The sequence below is a fragment of the Mobula hypostoma genome, chromosome 4 (genome assembly GCF_963921235.1).
Source record: "Mobula hypostoma chromosome 4, sMobHyp1.1, whole genome shotgun sequence".
Classification (NCBI taxonomy): domain Eukaryota; kingdom Metazoa; phylum Chordata; class Chondrichthyes; order Myliobatiformes; family Myliobatidae; genus Mobula; species Mobula hypostoma.
In genome coordinates this window covers 152,501,676-152,523,109 of record NC_086100.1, presented here as the reverse complement: position 1 = coordinate 152,523,109, position 21,434 = coordinate 152,501,676, and the positions used below count along the sequence as shown (strand labels likewise).

At 43.0% G+C, this 21,434-nt stretch overlaps 1 protein-coding gene across 1 annotated transcript in view; it reads right to left on the bottom strand.

The window, feature by feature from the left end:
* Window positions 1–17,705, bottom strand: part of LOC134344952 (rod cGMP-specific 3',5'-cyclic phosphodiesterase subunit beta-like) — an 82,609-nt gene extending 64,904 nt beyond the window's left edge. Inside the window, exon 1 of the mRNA XM_063045086.1 lies at window positions 17,241–17,705. Coding sequence (XP_062901156.1) covers window positions 17,241–17,705 — 465 coding nt within the window. The remainder of the gene's footprint in view (window positions 1–17,240) is intronic.
* Window positions 17,706–21,434: the final 3,729 nt, after the last annotated feature.

Sequence of the window (21,434 nt, the reverse complement as noted above, 5' to 3'; positions counted from 1 at the left end):
TGTTGTCGCAGAGCAATGTGTGATTAAGTGCCTTGCTCAAGGACACAACACGTTTCCTCGGCTGGGGCTCGAACTCACGACCTTCAGGTCGCTAGTTCAATGTCTTAACCACTTGGTCATGTGCCCACACAAGATCAATACTACTCCACTGTAAAACAAACTCAGTACTCCACACCATCAGATTTATAATGACAATACACCAGACCACCAACCTGACAAACACAACGCACACAGTGTTATACTAGAAGAACAATACACAGGACTACCCTGCATATAAACACAAAATCTACAGCACCTCCCTGTCAGACACAACATTCCACGTCAAACATCTGTTCAGTCCAATACAAAGCAACATTACAATGCCAAACAAAACTCTAAGGTATTGAATGGCAAACTACAAAGCATGTAGTATCACACCATGAGGCTGCTAAATAGTGTTCCATACAATTACTTTACTAGACACCCCAGTATACCACACCAGTACACTGCCAAATGCTATATTCTATGTTTTCACAATTCCAAACACAAGACAGCACACCAGCCCTCTGGCAAACTCAAGACATTGCCTCACCAAAGAGAAAAAAATTTCTGCAGGTGCTGGAAATCTGAAACAAAAATATAAAATGCTGCAAGTACTCAGACTGAAGAATTGTAAAATACAAGACACCATATAATCAACCTTTATACTTTATACTTCATTGTCGCCAAACAATTTGTACTAGAACGTACAATCATCACAGCGATATTTGATTCTGCGCCTCCCACTCCCTGGATTACAACCTGCAAAACATAGCACAGAACAAAATCCCACTGCCTAACACAAGACACTGTACTTTCATTTTATGAAAGGCCAAACAACCCGCCCTCACTATTGCAAGCACACTATCACAGGGCTGGTTCCATGCTCCATGCGTTCACATCGCCAAACACAATGTAACACCATCTTTACACTGAAGCTCTATCAGCCACTCTATTATGCAGCCTAATGCACCGCACCAATGCACTGCCAAGCACAGCACTTTACAACATCGATTCCCAAATACATAGTATGACACTGTCAGATTGCCAATAGCAATAGAAGAGTATATCATATTAGCAGGCACAACACTTTGCTTTATCACTCTTTAGCTTCATAGATTCAGAGTACTACAGCACAGAACAGTTCCTTTGGCCCATCTAGTCAATGCCAAACTATAATTCTGCCTAGTTCCATCTACCTGCACCAGAACCCTAGCACTCCATACCCCTCCCATCCAGGTACCTATTCAAATTTCTCTTAAATATTGAAATTAAACATGCATCCACACATCCATTGGCAGCTCATTCCACACCACCCTCTGAGTGAAGGAGTTCCCCCCCATTCCCCTTAAATATTTCACCTTTCACCCTTAACCCATGGCCTCTAGTTCTAGTCTGAATGAAATCTCAGTGGAAAAAGTCTGTTTGCATTTACCCTATCTATACCACTCATAATTTTATATGCCTCTATCAAATCACCAGTCATTCTCCTACGCTGCAGGAAATAAAGTCCTAACCTGTTCAACCTTTCTCCATAACTCAGGTTCTCAAATCCTGCCAACACCCTTGGAAATTTATCTTTACTCTTTCAATGTTATTGATGACTTTTTTTGAAAGATGTTGCACCACCAAACCTGAACTACAGCACCATCATATTGCCAAGCACAGTACACCAGAATATTAAACTGCCAAGTACAATTTATCATCTGTACAACGCTAAACACAAAACAGAACACTGCCACATTGGCTAACGCAGTACACTACACCATCACATTGCCAGTCACAACATCCCACACCACTGAATGCCAAAACAGATTATCCCACTCCGTGTCACTATTGTTAGGGTGTATTCTGAAGTCATCGTATATAGCAAGTATTAATTTCAACAGCAATCAGTCTTCAAATCTGAACTGGACTGTAGACTGAGTTTAAAATGCAAAGGTAACAGGACTATTTCTATAGTTACAATGCCTTCATAATGCTTGTCTTGAGTTACGTGTATTTTCAAATACCTGGATCTTCCCACCAGAAGACCAAAATGAGTGTTAATTACCATTGTCTGTGAGCCGTACTCATGTATTAATACTCATTTTGGTCTTTTGGTGGGAAGATCCAGGTATTTTCAAATACCTGGAACTCAGGACAAGCATTATGAAGGCATTATAACAAAGGTAACAGAAATTGTCCCTGTTACCTTTGTTCTTTAACATATAAAGTGTGATGTAATATTGGATCAGGAATCCTCTTCTTCCGAGAGTGTGTCAAGAATGATGTCTGTTTGTGTGCCGAATAGAGACTACTATATCACCAGCTTCAAGTCAAGTCAAGTTTATTGTCATTTAACTAGATACACATATATAAAGTATATAACTATATAATGTATATAGAAATGAGACGTTTCTCCGAAACTGGGTGTAAAGCACAGTAGTGCACACAACACACGATAACGTATAAAGGTAAACATAAAATCTACAGATGAATCATTCACAAATAACAAACTGAAGTGCATTAATATTATTGTAAGGTATGGAACAGATTAACCAGTGACACTTCGAATACAATGTGGCAGGGAGTTCAGAGGCCTCATGGCCCCGGGGAAGAAACTGTTTCTCATCCTGATCATTCTTGTTTTTATGCATCATAGTCTCCTGCCTGATGGTAGAAAGTCAAAGAGGATGTTGGATGGATGGGAGGGATCATTAATACTAAAGGCTCTACATACACAGCACCCCCAATAAACGTCCCCGATGGATGGTAGGGAGACCACTATGATCCTCTCAGCTGTTCTCTCCATCCTTTATAGGGACTCCTGGTCTGATGCTCGACTGCTCCCATACCAGATGGAGATGCAATTTGTCAGGATGCTTTCAATGGTGCTCTTGTAGAACGCAGTTAAAATGGGTGGGGGAGCCTTACTTGCCTCAACCTTCTTAGGAAGTGGAGGCACTGCTGTGCCTTCTTGTTCCAGGAGGTGATATTAAGGGACCAGGTGAGGTCATCCGTGATGTGAACTCGCAGGAGTTTGGTGCACATAACTTTCTCTAAAGAGGAACCATGTACTTGCAGAAGGGGATGGTTCGTCTGCACCTTCCTGAAGTCCACAATGATTTTCTTTGCCTTTTCCACCTTCAGGCTTAGGTTGTTCTTCTCACACCAATCCACCAGCCGCTCCACTTCCTCTCTATACTCCGTCTCATCATCGTTCTTGATCAGGCCGACCACTGTTGTGTCATCTGCAAACTTGATGACACGGTTGGAACTAAGTCTTGTGACACAGTCATGCATCAACAGTGTGAACAGCGCGGGCTGAACACACAGCCATGGTGAGCCCCGGTGTTCAGTGTAATGGGACGAGAGACATCTCTGCCCACGCGGACTGACGGCAGTCTTACTGTTAAGCAGTCCAGTATTCAATTGCAGAGGGAGGTGTTGAGACCCAGCGAAGGCACTTTCCCCATCAGTCTGTGGGGTATGATTTAGTGTGTCCCAGTAACTTTGTTCATAGTCACAACAACTATCGTACACAATACAACACATTATCATTCTGTCCAAAACAGCGTACCTAGCTATTTCATTGCCCAGTGCAAACCATCACAAATGATAGACTGCACTTTTATTTTACTAAACTCAATATAACTTGAAGGAATGGCATAATTTCCTCTTATTATTACTACCATCAGGGAGGAGGTACATGATCCTGAACACTCACATTCAATGATTCAGGAATAGCTTTTTTCCCTCCACCATCAGATCACTGATTGGGTTATGGATCCAGTAACACCGACTCATTATTCCTTTCTTTGGCGCTATTTATTGATTTTTGTCATTAATAGTAATCGCATGTCTTTGCACTGCTGTTGCAAAGCAGCAAATTTCACATCATGTAAGTCAGAATGTTGGAATCAAGCTTATTGTCTCTGACATGTGTTGTGAAATTTGTTGTTTCCTAAATCATTGAGCGTGGCTCTTGGGCTCCTGTTCCTCTTCCCTGATGGTAGTAACGCAAAGGAGGCATGTCCCATATGGTAAGGGTCTTTAATTTTGGCACTGCCTCCTGACGATGTCCTCGATAGCTGGGAGGGATGTGTCCATGATGGAAATGGCTGAGTCTATAACCCGCTGCAGCCTCTTGTGATCCGTGCATTGGAGGCTCCATACCAGACTATGATGCAACCGGTCAGAACGTTCTCCACCATACACCTGTAGAAATTTGCAAGAGCCTTTGGTGACATACCAAATCTCCTCATACTCCATCTGTCTGCCTTCTTCTTGATTACGTCGGTCTGTGGGGTCCAGGATAGAGCCTCCGAGATGTTGGCACTCAGGAATCTGAAGCTGCTCACCCTGTCTACCGTTGGCTGCTCAGTGAGGACAGGTGCTTATTCTACTAACCTCCCCTTCCTGAAACCCACTATCTGTCCCTTGGTCTGCTTACAGTTAATGCGAGGTTGTTGTGACACCAATCAAGCAGCTAACCCACCTCACTCTTGTACATCTGTACTCCTGTCAGTGATAATAAATCTATTTCTGATACTGATTACCCAACTTTGGAAACATTATTCTGATCGCTCATTTAAACAAAAGAGTGAAATGAAGTAGATCAAGAAAGATATTTGAGTAAAAACACAATTTCAGCTATCTTAAAGCAGTTGGACACGGGATCTGTTACTGCAAGCACCATGCAGCAGACTATCACATAACTGATCCCATGCTCATGTGATTACACTACCAAACACAAAGCATCTCAAGGTCTTCTTCCAGAAGTGTGCATAGAGCTGATGTGTAACCTATTACCAGCAATATACTGTGAATAACCTTTATGTTTGTAATCATGCCTTACTAGCTTATTCTATCCAAGTGAGCTCCTCAGTAAAAACCCAACAAGTGTAGTACAGCTCACACCATATTTGATGTCCAGCCATAGATCATCCGGACACCAACTTAGGGATCATGACAGGCCAGACTTGGATAGGACTAATAGAAGGAAGATTGAAGCTTTGCAGTGTGGAATGACGGCTCACTTTCTGACTCCAATAAACTCTTCCTCATCTACATGGCAGAACTGTAGCAGAATATTCACCTCTTATCTGAAAGAGTTACAGAAGAAAAAAAAACACTCAGATAATACCACCCAAAACAGAACACCTGCTTTAGTCTACGGCCCTACCCTTGTATCCAACTATAGGAGAGAGAGAGAGATGGTTGTGTACTTCAGGAAGACACTGGTTGACCACTCTTCATTGGAGAAAATGAATAGTACAGAGTTCCATAACAGATGACCTAATCTGGACCCAAACCATGTCCTCATTTGTCAAAAAGGTACAGCAGCATCTACACGTTCTGAGAAGACTGAGGCATGCAAGGCTCCATACCTTCACTCTTATAAATTTCAATCGGATAATCATTGACAGTGTTCTATCTGGCTGTACCATTGTCTGGTATGGAAGCTGCAAGGTATGACCCAACAGAGCATGGTAAAAACAGCTGAGAGGATAGGAGTGTTGCAGATAAAGAGCCCAAAGCATTGTTGAAGATCCCTACCATGGAGGTCTTGTCACTAGTGAGCTGATTACTATTTACTGTTTATCTGTGCTGTGCACTACATGCATTTTGAATTATATTTTATTAACATATTTACGGTAATATTTTGTTTTATGTGTTGTGTGCGATATATGTTTTGGGGTGGGTCATCATGGTCTGGAGGAACGTTGCTTCTTTTGGTTGTATATGTGTACAGTCAGACACCAATAAACTTGAACTTGAGGAGCACCGTGTTTGTGGAGTGTACATTATCTAGTATTCACGGAAGCAACTGACTCAAGCTCACTCCTACCTCTCTGACCTTTTCCACTGCAAACAACAAGAGCACATGATGTAGTAAGATCATTATCCATACATACATCCATTCCATCCATACATCACCACTGGGTAAATGTTCTGAGATCCTTTACCTCATAGCATTCTCACCATTTCCATCAGTAGGTTAGCTGTGGACCAGGAGACAACGTCTGAGTCAGGCTATCTAAGGACCAGCTGTAAAGGTAACTTTCCCAAACAACTTAAAAACAAATCTTTCACTAAAGTTTAGATATCACAATGTCCAGACTGTTGCTTTAAATTTCCTATTGTGCAAGAAAAGAGCTACTGACTGGAAAAATAGAACCAGCGACTTTACAATTTGTTTATCATGTTGAACATAGCGAGCAATGATTCTGTTTGTTGACAATAAGAACCAATATATATTGGAAAAAAACATTCCCTGCATTAAAACTAGGTTTCACCTGAATAGTTTAGCACTGCCTTGGCAGAGGAAAGGCAGAATTATGTTCTTTCTAAACTGCTGCTGTCACTCAAAGGAGTTAGTCTTTCAAATTGTTGAATGCCATTAAAGGCAGACATATGGTAGAGTATGGTATGACAGCCATCACTAGGTGGGAGGAGGAGATAGCAGCGTGCAGCCCTCCGGTGAAAATGATATTGTATCCGTTAAATAGGGGCCGTGGACAATTCTGATTTGATGGAGACAGATGTGAAAGCACAGAGGAACATCTGGAGAAATTTCTGAAATGCAGGTTCGCTGCCGCTGTTACTGGGTGATCAAGAATCTTCCGGAGAGAAGGCCCCAAAATCCCCGGCTTTGCCCGCTGCTGGCGACCGAGATTGAGGTCGAATCTTTCGGATAGAGATGGTGCTCGGTACTTGTGTCGGAGGGCTGATCGGAGGCTCGAAGTTTTCGGATGACTCAGAGTCGGACTGTGGTCGGTCATGGCAGGGAGAGTTTTCTTCCTTCTCCCGTCTGCGTGAGATGTAGGACATCTGAGAGACTTTGAATTTTTTACTGTGCCATGGACTGTTCTTCATCAAGTTATGGTATTGTGGCACTGTTGTAACTATATGTTATAATTATATGGTTTTGTTAGTTTTTTCAGTCTTGGTCTGTCCCGCGTTTTGTGATATCACACCGGAGGAAATATTGTATCATTTCTTAATACATGCATTACTAAATGACAATAAAAGAGGACTGCGTTCTTCATAATCTAAAAAAATCACTATAGCCCTGAGCCAGTGTGAAAAACATCAAATATGCTCAAGAGAGCATTTTTGATTCTAGAGGTGGCAACTATAATAGCCCATTATAGTTTGCAGGTCCCTGACTTTATTAATAGGGAATAATTGGATCTTGTAGGGAATTTGCAAGTATCATATCCATTCATGAGTGGGGAACAAATACAGTATCTAGTATATGACAAAGATATCACATTCATTGGCCAGATAAGAACTGATCCTTGACTTTATATTCTTCCACATGACAAAGACACTTCTATTCCAACTCTCTATCCAATGGAGACAATTCATTAAGAAATCACAAAATCAAATCGTGAATACATTTTACTTTAATTATTTAGGGCCTTAATATGATTGTTCCTGGAACACCATGAGCAGGCTTCATCTGCTTGCCTAAAGAGATTCACCGGACTGGTTCATTAGATGAGTTTAACTCTTAACGATGGAGGAGGCTAAGCAATTATTCCCCAGAATGGGAGGTGATTTCCATGAAACATAAAAAAATACTTTGACATATCAGGTTGCCAGGTTCTGTAGATTTATTGTCCTAGAATATCTAGTTAGTCATTCATGATCACAATTGGGATGGCACAGTAATGTAATGGTTAGAGTAATGCTACTACAGTACCACTGACCCAGATTCAATTCCACTGCTATCGGTAAGGAGATTGGTTGGCCATTCACCCTATGGCCACATAGGTTTCCTCCAGGTTCTCCAGCTTTCTCACACATTCTAAAGATGTACGGGTTAGTAGTTTAATTGGTCACAAACATGAGTCCTGATGAAGGGTCTCCGCCTGAAACATCGACTGTACTCTTTTCCATAGATGTCGCCTGGCCTGCTGAATTCTTCCAACATTTTGTGTGTGTTAGTTTAATTGGTCATGGATATAATTAGGCAGCATGGGCTCGTCGGGCCAGAATGTATTTATTTCTAAATGAAGTAAATTTAAAATGAATAGAAATTACTTCAGGCAAAGGGCGCTGTACGTTCATAATTTTCCACCACAGAGGGGCGCTGTTGCCCAGCTATTGGATATGCCAAAGACAGAGGATTTTGTGATAACAAAATGCAGGGGTTTAGACTGAAAGAAACTGAGATAGAGGGTCAGACACTATCTGGTGAATGGGGGAGTCTGTTGGAGGGGCCTGTTCTGTTCCTGTTTCCAATTCTTATGGTCCTTCTGCAGTTTACTGGGCACCCCAACCACAATCTATTCCACCTGCTACCAACCGGGAAACGGTACTGCAGCATAAAAGCCAGGACCAACAGGTCTCCAGGACAGCTTCTTCCACCAGGCCACCAGACTGATTAACTCACGCTGATTGAGTGTATTTCTATTTTACATTGACTGTTCTATCTATCATAAATTACTATGATTGCACATTGCTCATTTAGATGGAGACGTAACAAAGATTTTTACTCATGTATGTGAAGGATGTAAGAACTAAAGTTAATTCAATTCAATCATAATAAAAATTTCTGTAACTTTCCATTTCATGAACGGTATTGATTGCTGGGTAATGTGCTCACCTTCAGGGTGTTAGAGACTATTACTTTAGAAGACATGTCATGTAATTATATCTGTAATCTTATTTATTATTTATATTGGTGGCTTGGAAGGAAAGATAGAGTGTAAGGTTTCCAGTGTTGCCTCTGACATAATAGATGGGCGGGCATAACGAGATGAAGGTATTTGGACTCTGCAAATGGGTATGAATATAGGTTGAGTGACTGAGTAGAAACTAGGCAAGTGGAGTTCAGTGTAGGAGAGTGAGAGGTCACACATTTTTTTTTAGATTTTTTTAGATTATGAGGACACTTAGTCCTCGTTTATTGTCATTTAGAAATGCATACATGCATTAAGAAATGATACAATGTTCCTCCAGAGTGATATCACAAAAAAGCAGGACAAACCAAAGACTAACACTGACAGATCCACATAATTATAATATATCGTTACAGCCGTGCAAAGCAATACCATAATTTGATAAAGAGCAGACTATAGGAACAGTAAAAAAAAGTCTAAAAGTTCCGATCCACTCCCGATAGTCCCCGATAGAAGGCGGCAAAAGGGAGAAACTCTCCCTGCCATAAACTCCCAGGCACCGACAACTGCCAATGCATTGGAAGCACCCGACCACAGCCAACTCTGAGTCTGACCGAAAACTTCGAGCCTCTGACCAGCCCTCCGACACCGAGCATCGAGCACCATCTCTGCCGAGCGCTTCGACCCCGTCCCCGCTGCCTAGCAACATGCAAAGCCGAGAACTCAGGGCTTTCTCCTCCGGAGATTCTGGATCACACAGTAACAGCGGCAGCGAAGAAGGCATTTCAGAAGTTTCTCCAGATGTTCCTCAGTACTCTCACGTCCGTCTCCATCAAATCAGGATTGTGCACGGCACCCTACTTGACAAATAACAGATATCATTCACCGGAGCGGCCACTGCGCGCTGCATCGCGCCACCATCTTCTCCTCCTCCTCCATTTTGGAGTGCATTCAAAAAGCGGAGGAGTAACTGAATGGGGAAAGATTGCTGGTAAGCATAGTATATAAGAATCTGAGTGTTCTTGTGCACAAATTGCAAATATTTGCAGAAAGGTGCAGCAAGTAGATGGAAGGTAAATAGCAGACCGACCTTTATTGAAAAGGGATTGAACAAGAGTCCAGCAATTGAACAGGAAACTGGTGAAGCCGTACATGGACTACTGTGTACTATTTAGATTCACATATTTAAGGAAAGGATATCCTGACGTTGGAGGCAGCTCAGAAGAGATTCACTAGACTAATTCTTAGTATTGTCCTGTCAGGGCCATCTTACAAAGCAGGACTTTCTTCCTTCAGAGTGGTGAACCTCTGGAATTCTCTATCCTGGTGGATGAATCACTGGAATTATTTAAAGAGGGAAGAAAATGCATAAACTCTTCTCAGGCTTCCAGCTGGGTCCAGATATCGATTTTAACCGACATTTCGATGAGACACTCCGTCATCTTCATCAGGGATGATGCCTAGGCCTGTCTAGTCCAGTGGTATATATACACATCTCCCATTGTTCATCCCTCTTGATTCGTTAGTCCTCAACTGGCACTACCGACTGAACGTATGTGACAGATTCTGGTAGTCGTAAAGTTAAGAAATCTGACTAAAATCATCACTAAAAATACCTTTCCTGTGGTAAATAGTATTAAATTATTACTGTAATTAGTGAAGGGGTGAGCGATAGTGAGACAAGTTCAGAGCATGAGCCAAGATGGTTTGTTACAGAATTGTTGCAGTTGGAGTTCTGATGCCTAGACAGCTGGCCCAGGGAGCAAGGATAGATCGCTCTGGAAGAGGTTGAGGCCCAGGCAGAGAAGTTCTGACGTATGTTTAACTGACCTGGGTGTGAGGTTGGATCACTCTGGGTACAGAGCTGATCTGAAGAGCTTGAGAGCGGCTTTGGGCTTGGTGACGGAATCTGGGCCGGGAGCGAGTTGCTTGTGCATCAAGTGTTGGTCTTTCATTTTTGTTTTTCCGTTCTTTTTCTTTTAATTGGTTTCTTTCAGATTTCTTGCTTTGTGGTTACCTGGGAGCAAGCAAAGCTCAAGGTTGTATAATTTATACATTCTTTGATAATAAATGAATCTTGAGTCAAGCTTCTGCTGTCTTGCTTTGTTTAAAATTGCACTCCAGTTCTTACTTAAAGTGAAACCTTTCTCTTTGTCAAATTCTTGTTCATTAGTCTTATTTCAAAGGCTTCCTTCATCAGGCGATCCCAAAAACAATTGGCATGGCACAGTCGTTTTGCGCCGTCAAAATCAATCCTATCGTCGTCGTGAATGCAGTGTTCTGCTACCGCTAATTTCTCCTGGTAAGCCAAACAGATACACCTCCTATGCTCCTTGATGTGGCTTTCCAATATACGCTACTCTGCATTCACAGAAAATCCTGTAAACACCAGCCATCCTGAGTCCCAGGTCGTCTTTGGCCTGCATAATCTGGGATTTGAACTTCCTTACAGGTTTGTGGATGGTGTTTATCTGGTATTCCTTCAGGATCCCTGCAACTCTTCCAGAAATGGTGAAAATATAGGAAAGACAGGCGGTAGTAGACCATAATGTACGATATTCCTACAAAATGGCTACAAGGTGAAGGAAATCAAATGGGCCCTTAAAAGGGCCAACAGGAATACTGGGAAACCTAACAACAAGGAAGAACCCATCGCTACCGCCTGTATTCACATAATAAGACCATAATACATAGAAGCAGAATTAGGCCATTCAACCCATTGAGTCTGCTCCATCATTCCATCAAAGCTAATCTCGGATCCCACTCAAACCCACACACCTGACTTCTCACCATTTCCTTTGATGCCCTGACCAATCAAAAAACTATCAACTTTCCCTTTAAATATACCCATGGACTTGGCCTCCACCGCAGTCTGTGGCAGAGCATTCCACAGATTCACTACTCTCTCACTAAAAAAATTCCTCCTTACCTCTGTTCTAATGGGTTGTCCCTCAATTTTGAGGCTGTGCACTCTAGCTCTGAATACCCCCACCATAGGAAACATCCTCTGCACATCTACCCTATCTACAACATTTGGTAGGTTTCAATGAGATCCTCTCACATTCTTCCAAATTCCAGTCAGTTCAGCCCCAAGGCTGCCAAACCCTTCTCATATGTTAACCCCTTCATTCCTGGAATCATCCTCGTGAACTTTCTCTGGACTTTCTCCAATGACAACACGTCGCTTGTAAGATATGGGACCAAAACTGTTGACAATACTCCAGGTGTGGCCTGACTAGTGTCCTATAAAGCCTCAGCATTATCTCCTTGCTTTTTATATTCTATTCCACTTGAAATAAATGCCAACATTGCATTTGCCTTCCTTACCACAGACTCAGCTTGTAAATTAACCTTCTGAGATAGATCTTAGCATTATGTTACAGCTGCTACATTCTTTTCCTACAGGTTCTCCCCAGATGAGGACAGTGTCCTGTTCCTGAGAACTAACCTGACCAGTCCGTAGGTCAGAAATGAACAAGAACAGTGTGTGGGGGAGAATCACGGAACCCGCTCTGAGCATGCACAGGAGTGGCCACCAGCTGGCCTCACTGACTCAGTGAGCGAGTGAGCGAACCTGCTCAGCGCTCCCAGCTCTGCTCGGCTCAGTTGTGGATCGAGAGGGGTGGGTAGTGGATGGGGAGAGAAGGCACATGGAAATGCCCCATTCTAACCCAGCAGAAGATGCCAGCAGCCCCGCAGCATCCAGAAAAGCCACCCAAATGCTCGGTCATATATATGGGTTGAACATAAATCGGACATTCTAAATCTGGGGAGGACCTGAATTCATTTCTATGTCCCGTAGCCCTTTGCCATACCTTGTGTCTCTTTACAGCTTTCTCACCTAGGTTTGTATTATTAGCACATATAAATAGGCTACTTGTTCCTTCTTTAAAGTCAATGATATAAATTGAAAGTACTAAGGAAAAGGGAAAGTACTAATCAAAAGAGACCCATTTATTTCTCTGTTCATTAACCAATCCTTTATCCATTACATTTAATGTGGAAAATCATCTGATGATTTAAAAAATAATTAAAAGATGTTAACATCCACTGGTTTGTCCCATTAGACGAGGGGATTGCAATCTGGGGTCCACGGACCTCTTGCTTACTGGTATTGGGCCATGACATAAAAAAGGTTGGGAACCCCCACATTATACCATAAGACCATAAGATATGGGAGCATAATTGGGCCATTTGGCCCATTGAGTCTGCTCCGCCATTTCATCATAGCTGATCGATTTCCTTCTCAGCCCCAATCTCCTGCCTTCTCCACATAAACCTTCACGCCTTGACTAACCAAGTCCTCTTCCTTAATGGCTTGGCTTCTCCGGCTGCCAGCGGCAATGAATTCCAGACTGACCACTAGTTGGAATCTCCAAACTTCTGAACAGATTGAGCCAACTGATTCGCCTTTCATAAAGTCACACATGTTGGATTTAAACAGAAATAACTAAATATTAAAAGTGATACGCAGAAAGTAATTGTTTCAAATACAGCACTCAAAAGTATAGTCAATGGGTAAGAAGTGCTTTAAAGAGTGCCGAGGTTAGGTCCAGTGTCCACAGGCTGAGACAGCAGCAGTATGTAGATCCAGAAGCAGTTTTAGTACTGCAGATGCTGGAGTCTCAAACAACAGACGATCTGCCAGAGGGACTCAGTGGGGCGAGCAGCATCTGAGGGAGACGGCATCAGGTTTTGACCTGCAATGTTGATAATTCCTTTCTCTCCCCAGATGCTGCTCAACCTACTGAGCTCCAACAGCAGATGTGGCATTGACCACTGGAAAGCTGGCCAGCACTTGAACATACGCTCACCATGGCAGGCACAGGAATTGTACTTCAAACTTCTAAGAAGAGAAGGAATAGATAGCGCGGACACAAGTCTTGCCCCCCCCCCACACACACACACCCATCCACCCCCCAATGACCCCACATCCACACATTCATTCCCATATAAGAATGGTCCCAAGTTACTCTGAGAAACAGGTTCATACATCAGAAAAATGAACTGTACAGCAAAAAGTTTTTGAATATTTACATGTGACAAATAAAGCTAACCTTTATCCTTAAAGGGTTGAAGAAGAAGGAATCAACTAGGAGAGGACAGTGAACCATAAAATAAAGGTTAGGAGTAAGGGGACCAGAAGGTGGTCATGGGCAGGTGGGGCGGAGAGAGGGGGTGTGAGGGGAATGAAGATTATTTGAAGGAATGGGGATGAACAGCTGAGGACTATGTCCATATTGGTGCCAGTGACATAGGTGCAGGGATAAGTTCCTCCTTCAGGTCTGAGCAAGTTTGGAATACTTTTAAGCAGAATATCAGACAATGATCTCTGGATTCCTATTGAGTACAGAAATAGAATGATAATGGATGTGACTGTGTGGCTGAAGAGAAGGAGCCAGATTCCAGGGGCATTGGGACCAGTTCTGAGCAACGTTCCCTTTAATTTTCTTACAGTTGCATGGACCAGCCATTGCACTGAGCAGGAAACTTTTACACAGCCTGAAATTTGTTTTGATTTTTTATTAATTGAAGGGTATAATGAAATACAGTACAAAGATACTCTTTCATGTTTTGTAAACTATTTCCCATCTGTCTTTATTCCAGCTGTGTGGTAACAAAGGCTATGTGCACAGGAGCGTTTCTGTTACTCTGCTGCCACATACATGCACCGCTTAGAAAGAACAGTGACACACACACACAAAAAGAGTTATAGCCAATACCTTCTGTGCCAAGTTCATCAGCATCATATGGAAGAGTTTGAACCAATTTCTCAGATCAATGGACTGCAGTGAGGATCAGGTAATTGTGTTAAAAGATAAACAAGATGCACAATGGACTGGAACGGATGCATAGACTTGGAGTAACTATAGTACATCAGCAGATGGGATGAGAACAAAGAATACCGAGTTGGCCTAATATTTGTGAGCTTAAATCAATTGGAGAAGAGGTTACAGGGAAATAAGTGACAGAGGAATGGGATTGATAGGGAAGCTTCAAGATTCAATGTAGATTCAATAGGCTGAATAGCTTCCTTATATGTCATGAGAATCTGATAACTCCAGTAAAAGATTAAAATATTTAGCAACCAAATGCTTGATCTTTGCTTTCTGATGAGTCATGCAGAATAGAAACAGGCCATTCAGCCCAATTTGTCCATGCTGACCAGACTGCCCATCTGAGCTAGTCCAATTTGTCCATGTTTAGCCCATATCCCTTGAAACCTCATATTTACCTGTCCAAGTGTCTTTGAGATGTTGTTGCTTTCTCTGCCTCATCCACTTCATCTGGCAGGCCATTCTATGTGTGCATCACCCTTTCTGTGAAGAGTTACTCCCCTATCATGAATCTCTGGAGTTCTCCTTATAGCATCCCAGTACTTTGCTTTCTGCTAATCTCCCAGAAAATGCCAAGGATTGCAGCCTGTAATTCAGTGACACTCTGCCACCAACTGAAGACCAGGAAGGGTCAGGATGTGACGTTGGATCCACTAGCTGGGATAATAGCTGGAAAATGACATCCTGCTCCTTACACAGTCTTCATTCATGTAAATGCTTCCTGGGGCATTGAGAATCAGGGCTCACCTATGTATGTGATGTGGGACATACTGGGCCAATAGGAATTTCAGTTTTTTTAATGCCAACAATTACTTGGGTATGAAAAAATCAATTGCTCAGTGCAATTAGAACTTCCTTGTGCAGGACACAAGAGATACTGCAGATCAAAGTTAAAGTTCAAAGTAAATTTATTATCAAAGTATATATATGTCACCACATACAACCCTGAAATTCATTGTCTTGTGGGCATACTCAGCAAATCCAATAATCATAACAGAATCAATGAAAGATCACACCCAACAGGGCCTGCAACCAGTGGGTGAAAGACAACAGACTGTGCAAATACAAAGCACAAAAAGAAATCATAACAACAATTAAGCAGTAAATATCAAGAACATGGGATGAAGAGTCCTTGAAAGTGAGTTCATTGGTTGAGGGAACAGTTCTGTGATGGAGCAAGTGAAGTTGAATGAAGTTATCCCCTTTGGTTCAAGAGCCTGATGGCTGAGAGTTAAGAACTGTTCCTGAACCTGGTGATGTGAGTGGGGCTCCTGTACCTTCCTCCTGATGGCAACAGTGAGAAGAGAGCATGAGCTGGTGGTGGGGGTCCCTGATGAAGGTTGCTGCTTTCCTGCAACAACGCTGTTCAAAGGTGGGGAGGACCTTACCTCAGATGGCCCAGAAGTGATAACCCACTACTGATTATGGGATATTCTATTCAAGGGCATTGGTGTTTGCATACCAGGTTGTGAAATCTGAGGTGCTGGGAAATCTGGAGCCACACACACAAGAAATAACGCACACAAAACGCTGGAGGAACTCAGAAAATCCAGCAGCATCTATGGATGGAAATGAGTCTGAACCTGAACGTCGATTGCATATATCCCTGCCTAGCTGCTGCTTGACCTGCTGAGTCCCCCCAGCTTTTTTTTGCGCGTTATTCCTTGTGCACTAAGATGGAAAAACATCTGGAACCTGATCTGCTACTGGAAGTGCCCCCCCCCCCCCGTTTAAAGTGGCGACTCCTGATGAGAGGCACAGCTTTAAGCGTTTCTGCCGTTGGAGAATTTTGTATTCAGCTGGCGTCTTTCACACTTAACCTGTATTTTCTTTTTTTGCGCATAACCACACAGAAGGCCCAGAATTACAATGCTTGGACGCACAATACATTGCACTTTATGAAGGTAAAATATTCCAGTCACCGTCTCCGCACAAAATTTACACATGCAGAATTCTGGCGCATGATCTGAGACGCACAGACTCAAATTTCTAGAGTCGAAAAGATAAATGAAAACCCATACTAACACAATAAAGTGTGGGTTACATCCGAAACGCTCTGCCCACCAGAGGAACTGACCTTAGTGATCCAAACTGAATAGAATTAATAAGATTTAAACTGAAAAGTTAATCCCAGATATGATAACCAGGTCACTGGATTACATCAAGAGGATTTGACTCATCTTTAAACACACTTTTTACAACAAGCGACACAAACTGCACAGCGCCTGAGTACCTCATACATTGTAGGGGCCTTACAAATAAAACATGTTGATGACGAGGCCAAAATTTCCGTTAGTTAGTCGGCTTAAAATATACCCTTGCTATGATGTCCCAGCGCTCAGTGTTACGTAATTTCTCTTAATTGGCACATATACTGTATACAGAATCACATAAATGCAAAACGTACAGATATACAAATTTGTTAGCACAACAATATTTCTTTGTATTGTTATATTATTTTATAATTATATTCTATTATTTATTTTTGTATACGCGAATGCGATTCTGCTACTGCAAAAAGTTTCATGGTATTTACACCCTGGGTATGTTTGTCCATGTCAATAAACTTGAATTCCTTTCCCTTTATTTCCTCAAATTTCGTTCCATACCAGTGAAGTTATTAAAATCTTAATTCAACCTCACGGGCAGAGCCGGGTAATCTTATTAAGCAATTTGCTCCGTCAGGTAAAAGCACCCGTCTCCGCAAACTTATAAACTCCCAAAGACTTTCTTTCAGATATTTACTTTGTTCCCACATTCTCAGACCTACCTCAGCCACATTAGGGATGTTTACAGTTTTTTTGGTCTGGGCCACATTCCCTACAATGCCCATGTCTAGTGGAAAGACAATCTCATGGTCTGGATGAACAAAACAATCTTCCATCTCGGCATCCTTGTGGATGTTGAACAGTCTTGTGGCTAGTTCCCCTATGCCGTTCCTTTGCCGGTACATGAAGAGACTCATTCGCTCGGCGTGGATCAGGTAACTGACCCTCCTTAAAGTTTTGAACACCACTTTTTCCATGTTTATGCTCTCCTGCATATCCCGGATAAGATCGAAGAGAATTTCCCCCTCTTCCACTTGGCTCATTTCCCGGAAAGTTGTGATATCAGCAGTAGAGTCTGTCGTGGGCATGAACTGAACGACAACTTCGGGACGCAGTATCTTCTCAAAGTACTGCTTGGTGAATGTAGGATTGGCGTCCAGGAATTTCGCCACATCTTCCTTGTTCATTTTTGGTGACTTCTACCTAACTGAGGGCTCTGCCGGACAAATTCAGGTGACAATGTCGCCAGGTACACAACCTCCGCACCAGGTCTAGCTCATTGCATTGCTTGTGAAAGCACAGACGGTGCCTTGGCTGGTTTCACTGCCCTCAGCAAGCGTCGTCCTAATGCTGTTGAAGGTGAACTGCTGCGCGCGTAAATTCTCTCAGGTGTCATGTGATACAATAATAGCCGGTCCTGCTTATATCCCTTACCTGATTTGTAAGTAGGGAACATCCTTTTGAGTGAAATAATTCCAGTCGTTATGTTGCGTCATTGGAAGTGTCGGTGAACGATCAAAATATCTCTACAGTCCGCTGATGTAACTATTGGCATTTTCCATTATAGTCTGTAAAGCGAGTTCTCACTCCTGTAACATAATCCTTGTTGTCAGACAGGTTATCTCTACACCAGAGGATTACACACAAGGACCTAACCACTCCCAGCTTTCCTTTCTTTGACTGCAGTGCTAAGATGATTTAAGGAGAGGAATACTTGGACCTATTTACTGATTTTTAAAAAAGTTTTCCTTTTCACCTGCACACCAGTGTGTGTTTTGCGCCGAAGTATCTATGCTCATTGCTATATTCAGGCAGACTTTAGTCGATGATGTGAGCATAGGTAGTTGGCAAAACCGTAAATATGAAGGTATGCGTATCAGTGGAAGTCTCGAAAATCAGAATCAGATTTATTACAACGGCGATATGTCGTGAAATTTGATGTTTTGCGGCAGCAGTACTGTGCAAGACATTAAAGTTATAAAAATAAATAAATAAATAAATGACGCAAAAGAGGACCAGCCAAGTGATGTTAATGAATTCATGGACTGTTCAGAAATCTGGTAGATTAGATAGATAGATAGATACTTCATTAGTCCTAAAGGAAATTACAGTGTCACAGTAGCATTACAAGTGCACAGATTTACAAATATTAGAAGAAAAGTAAGAAAGAATTTTTAAAAAGTTACCTCAAACCATCTAACAGGAGGGGGTCATCACTTCCCCAGCTACAGGTTGACTCATTATAGAGCCTAATGACTGAGGGTTAGAATGACCTTACCAGTATTTGAGTCTGATAACTTTGGCTTATGCCTGAAGTTGTCACAATGGGGTGCTGGAAAAGGACCCAAATGCAAGACACAGACACTGAAGTACAAGGAACAGGATTTGACTAGAGTGGGGACGTGACAGGATTCAGGCAAGGAGCAGGGACAAGAACACAGAGTTGGGCTAGGAAAAGCAGGACCAGGACTAGGAACCATGGACTAGGAGACACAGCTTGGACTCTGAGCCTGAGACTGGACAAGGACCCAGAACCTGGGTCTTGCCTCGGGCTCAGACCCCAGAATCAGGCAAGGCCATGACATGGCTTGAGGCTGGGGTCTTGGGTCTTGAGCTTGGCTGCAGGATCCTCGAGGCTTGGGGTCTTGGAGCTTGGCAGACAGCAGTTCCATCTTTGCTCCAGGGTAGCTCCAAGTCTCAGTTCAGCCAGCAACCTCAGCTGGCTACAGAAACAGCTGGATCCCTGCCTAGCTTGGAGTGGCTGGCAGCCACTCAGCTGGCCCAGGAAACAGCCAAATCCATACCGCAAAGACAGCTCCAACTACTGACAGCAAGGCTCCATGAGGAGATGGTTCCCCAACACAGCCTAAAGATGGCAATTGGCTATTCTAGCCTTCCACCAGCAGGTTGCTCCAAGGGGGACTGACAAGACAAACCAGCAGCCCACACTCAATCCCAAGGCTACTTATATTGCAAGCCCAAAGATGGGAATCAGGTGCCTTTGATTTAGTCAAACAAGGGACAGCTGGAAGACCCAGAGTCCTGAGTCCACTGACTGGACTGTGAACCAGAATGCAGACTTCATGGACCAGACCATGACAGAAGTTGGTTTTGTGATAACTGGGTGTTGTACAAAGTATAACCATCACCATCATGGGTGCAAGCCTCCCTGCCACCGAGAGCATCTTCAAAAGTAGTACTTCAAGAAACCAGCATCCACCATAAGAATCCTCACCACCTGGGGCATGCCCTCTTCGCATTACTACCATCAGGGAGGAGGTACAGGAGGGTAAGAGTGAGCTCCTTGGAATAGTACAGTTGTCTTAGTCTATTACTGAAAGAGCTCCTCTGATCAGCCAAGTTGGCATGAGAGGGTAAGAAACATTGTCCACAATTGCCCGGATTTTCTGTAGGGTCCTTTGTTCTCCCACAGACTCCAGACCGTCCAGTTTGACTCCTACAACAGAGCCAGCCTTTCTAATCAGTTTATTGAGCCTGTTAGCATCACCTATATTGATGGTGCCATTGCCCCGGCACCCCACTACATAGAAGATTGTACTGGCAACAACAGACTGGTAAAACATGTGAAGGAGAGGCTTGCATTCTCCAAAGCAGAGGCAACTCTAGTCCTTCTTGTACAGAGCCTCTGTGTTGGAGCTCCACTCATCTGTCATCAAGGTGCACCCCAGGTACTTGTAGGTCCTCACCTCCTCCACGTCCTCACCATCAATAGTTACAGGGAGCAGTGCAGGCTTAGTCTTCCTAAAGCGAGGAGAATGGTGGAGGACAAGAAGCTGTTGCTAAAACACAGAGTGTGGGTGTTCAGGTCCTGTACCTCCTCCCTGATGGTAGTAATGAGTAGAGGGCGTGCCCCAGGTGGTGAGGATCCTTATGGTGGATACTGGTTTCTTGAAGTACTACTTTTGAAGTCGTCCTCGATGGCGGGAAAGTTTGCACCCATGACGGTAATGGCTATACTTTGTACAACATCCAGTTATCACAAAACCATCTTCTGACATAAGCCAAAGTAATCAGTCTCTCAAACACTGGTAAATTGTTTTTTTTTTGTCAAATGTACTGAGAAACAGTGAACAACATTGTCTCACATGTGTTGATCATCACAACAGTGTTTATTTTATTTTTATTTACCGATACAGCGTGGTATCCCTCCTAGCCCTTTGAGTCACGCCACCCAAGCAAAGCCCGATAAACCCGATTAACCCTAACCTAATCGAAGGCCACCCAATTCGCAGTGACCAACTCACCTACCCAGTATGTCTATGGACTGTGGGAGGAAATCGGAGCACCCAGGGAAAACCCGCGCATTTCATGGGGAGGACATACAGATTCCTTACAGAATGGCGCCGGAATTGAACTCTGAACTCCAGAATGCCCCAGGTTGTAATAGTGTCATGCTAACCACTACGTTACCATGGCGACCAGCACCCAGAATGCTGGAGGAACTCAGCAGGTCATGCAACATCTATGGAAGGGAATAAACAGCCAATGTTTTGAGCCAAGACATCAGGACTGATGATGTAAAGAGAAACCTGTACTGACTGTATTGTATTTCCTGCACATATTATTTTAGTCACAAGCAAGTACCAAGTCATCACCTCTGATTCTTCCTGCACAACTGGAGTCCTACTCCTACCATTTTACTCTTGGAATAACTGTGATGAGGATGAGATGATTGTTTCCCTCCTGATGGACAGTCAGTTTGCAAGAAAGGTCTGAAAAGGAAGCACTAATCCTCACTGAGGTTTTTGCTAAATAGCCTTTTAACAGGGGACTTTGCTTTCTACAGGCTGTTCCCAGGAATACAAAGTGAAGCAAATATCAACTGTTACTAAAAGATCAACTTAATAAAAGATATATTTTGATCTGCTGGGACTTTCACCGTAAGACAGAGGAGA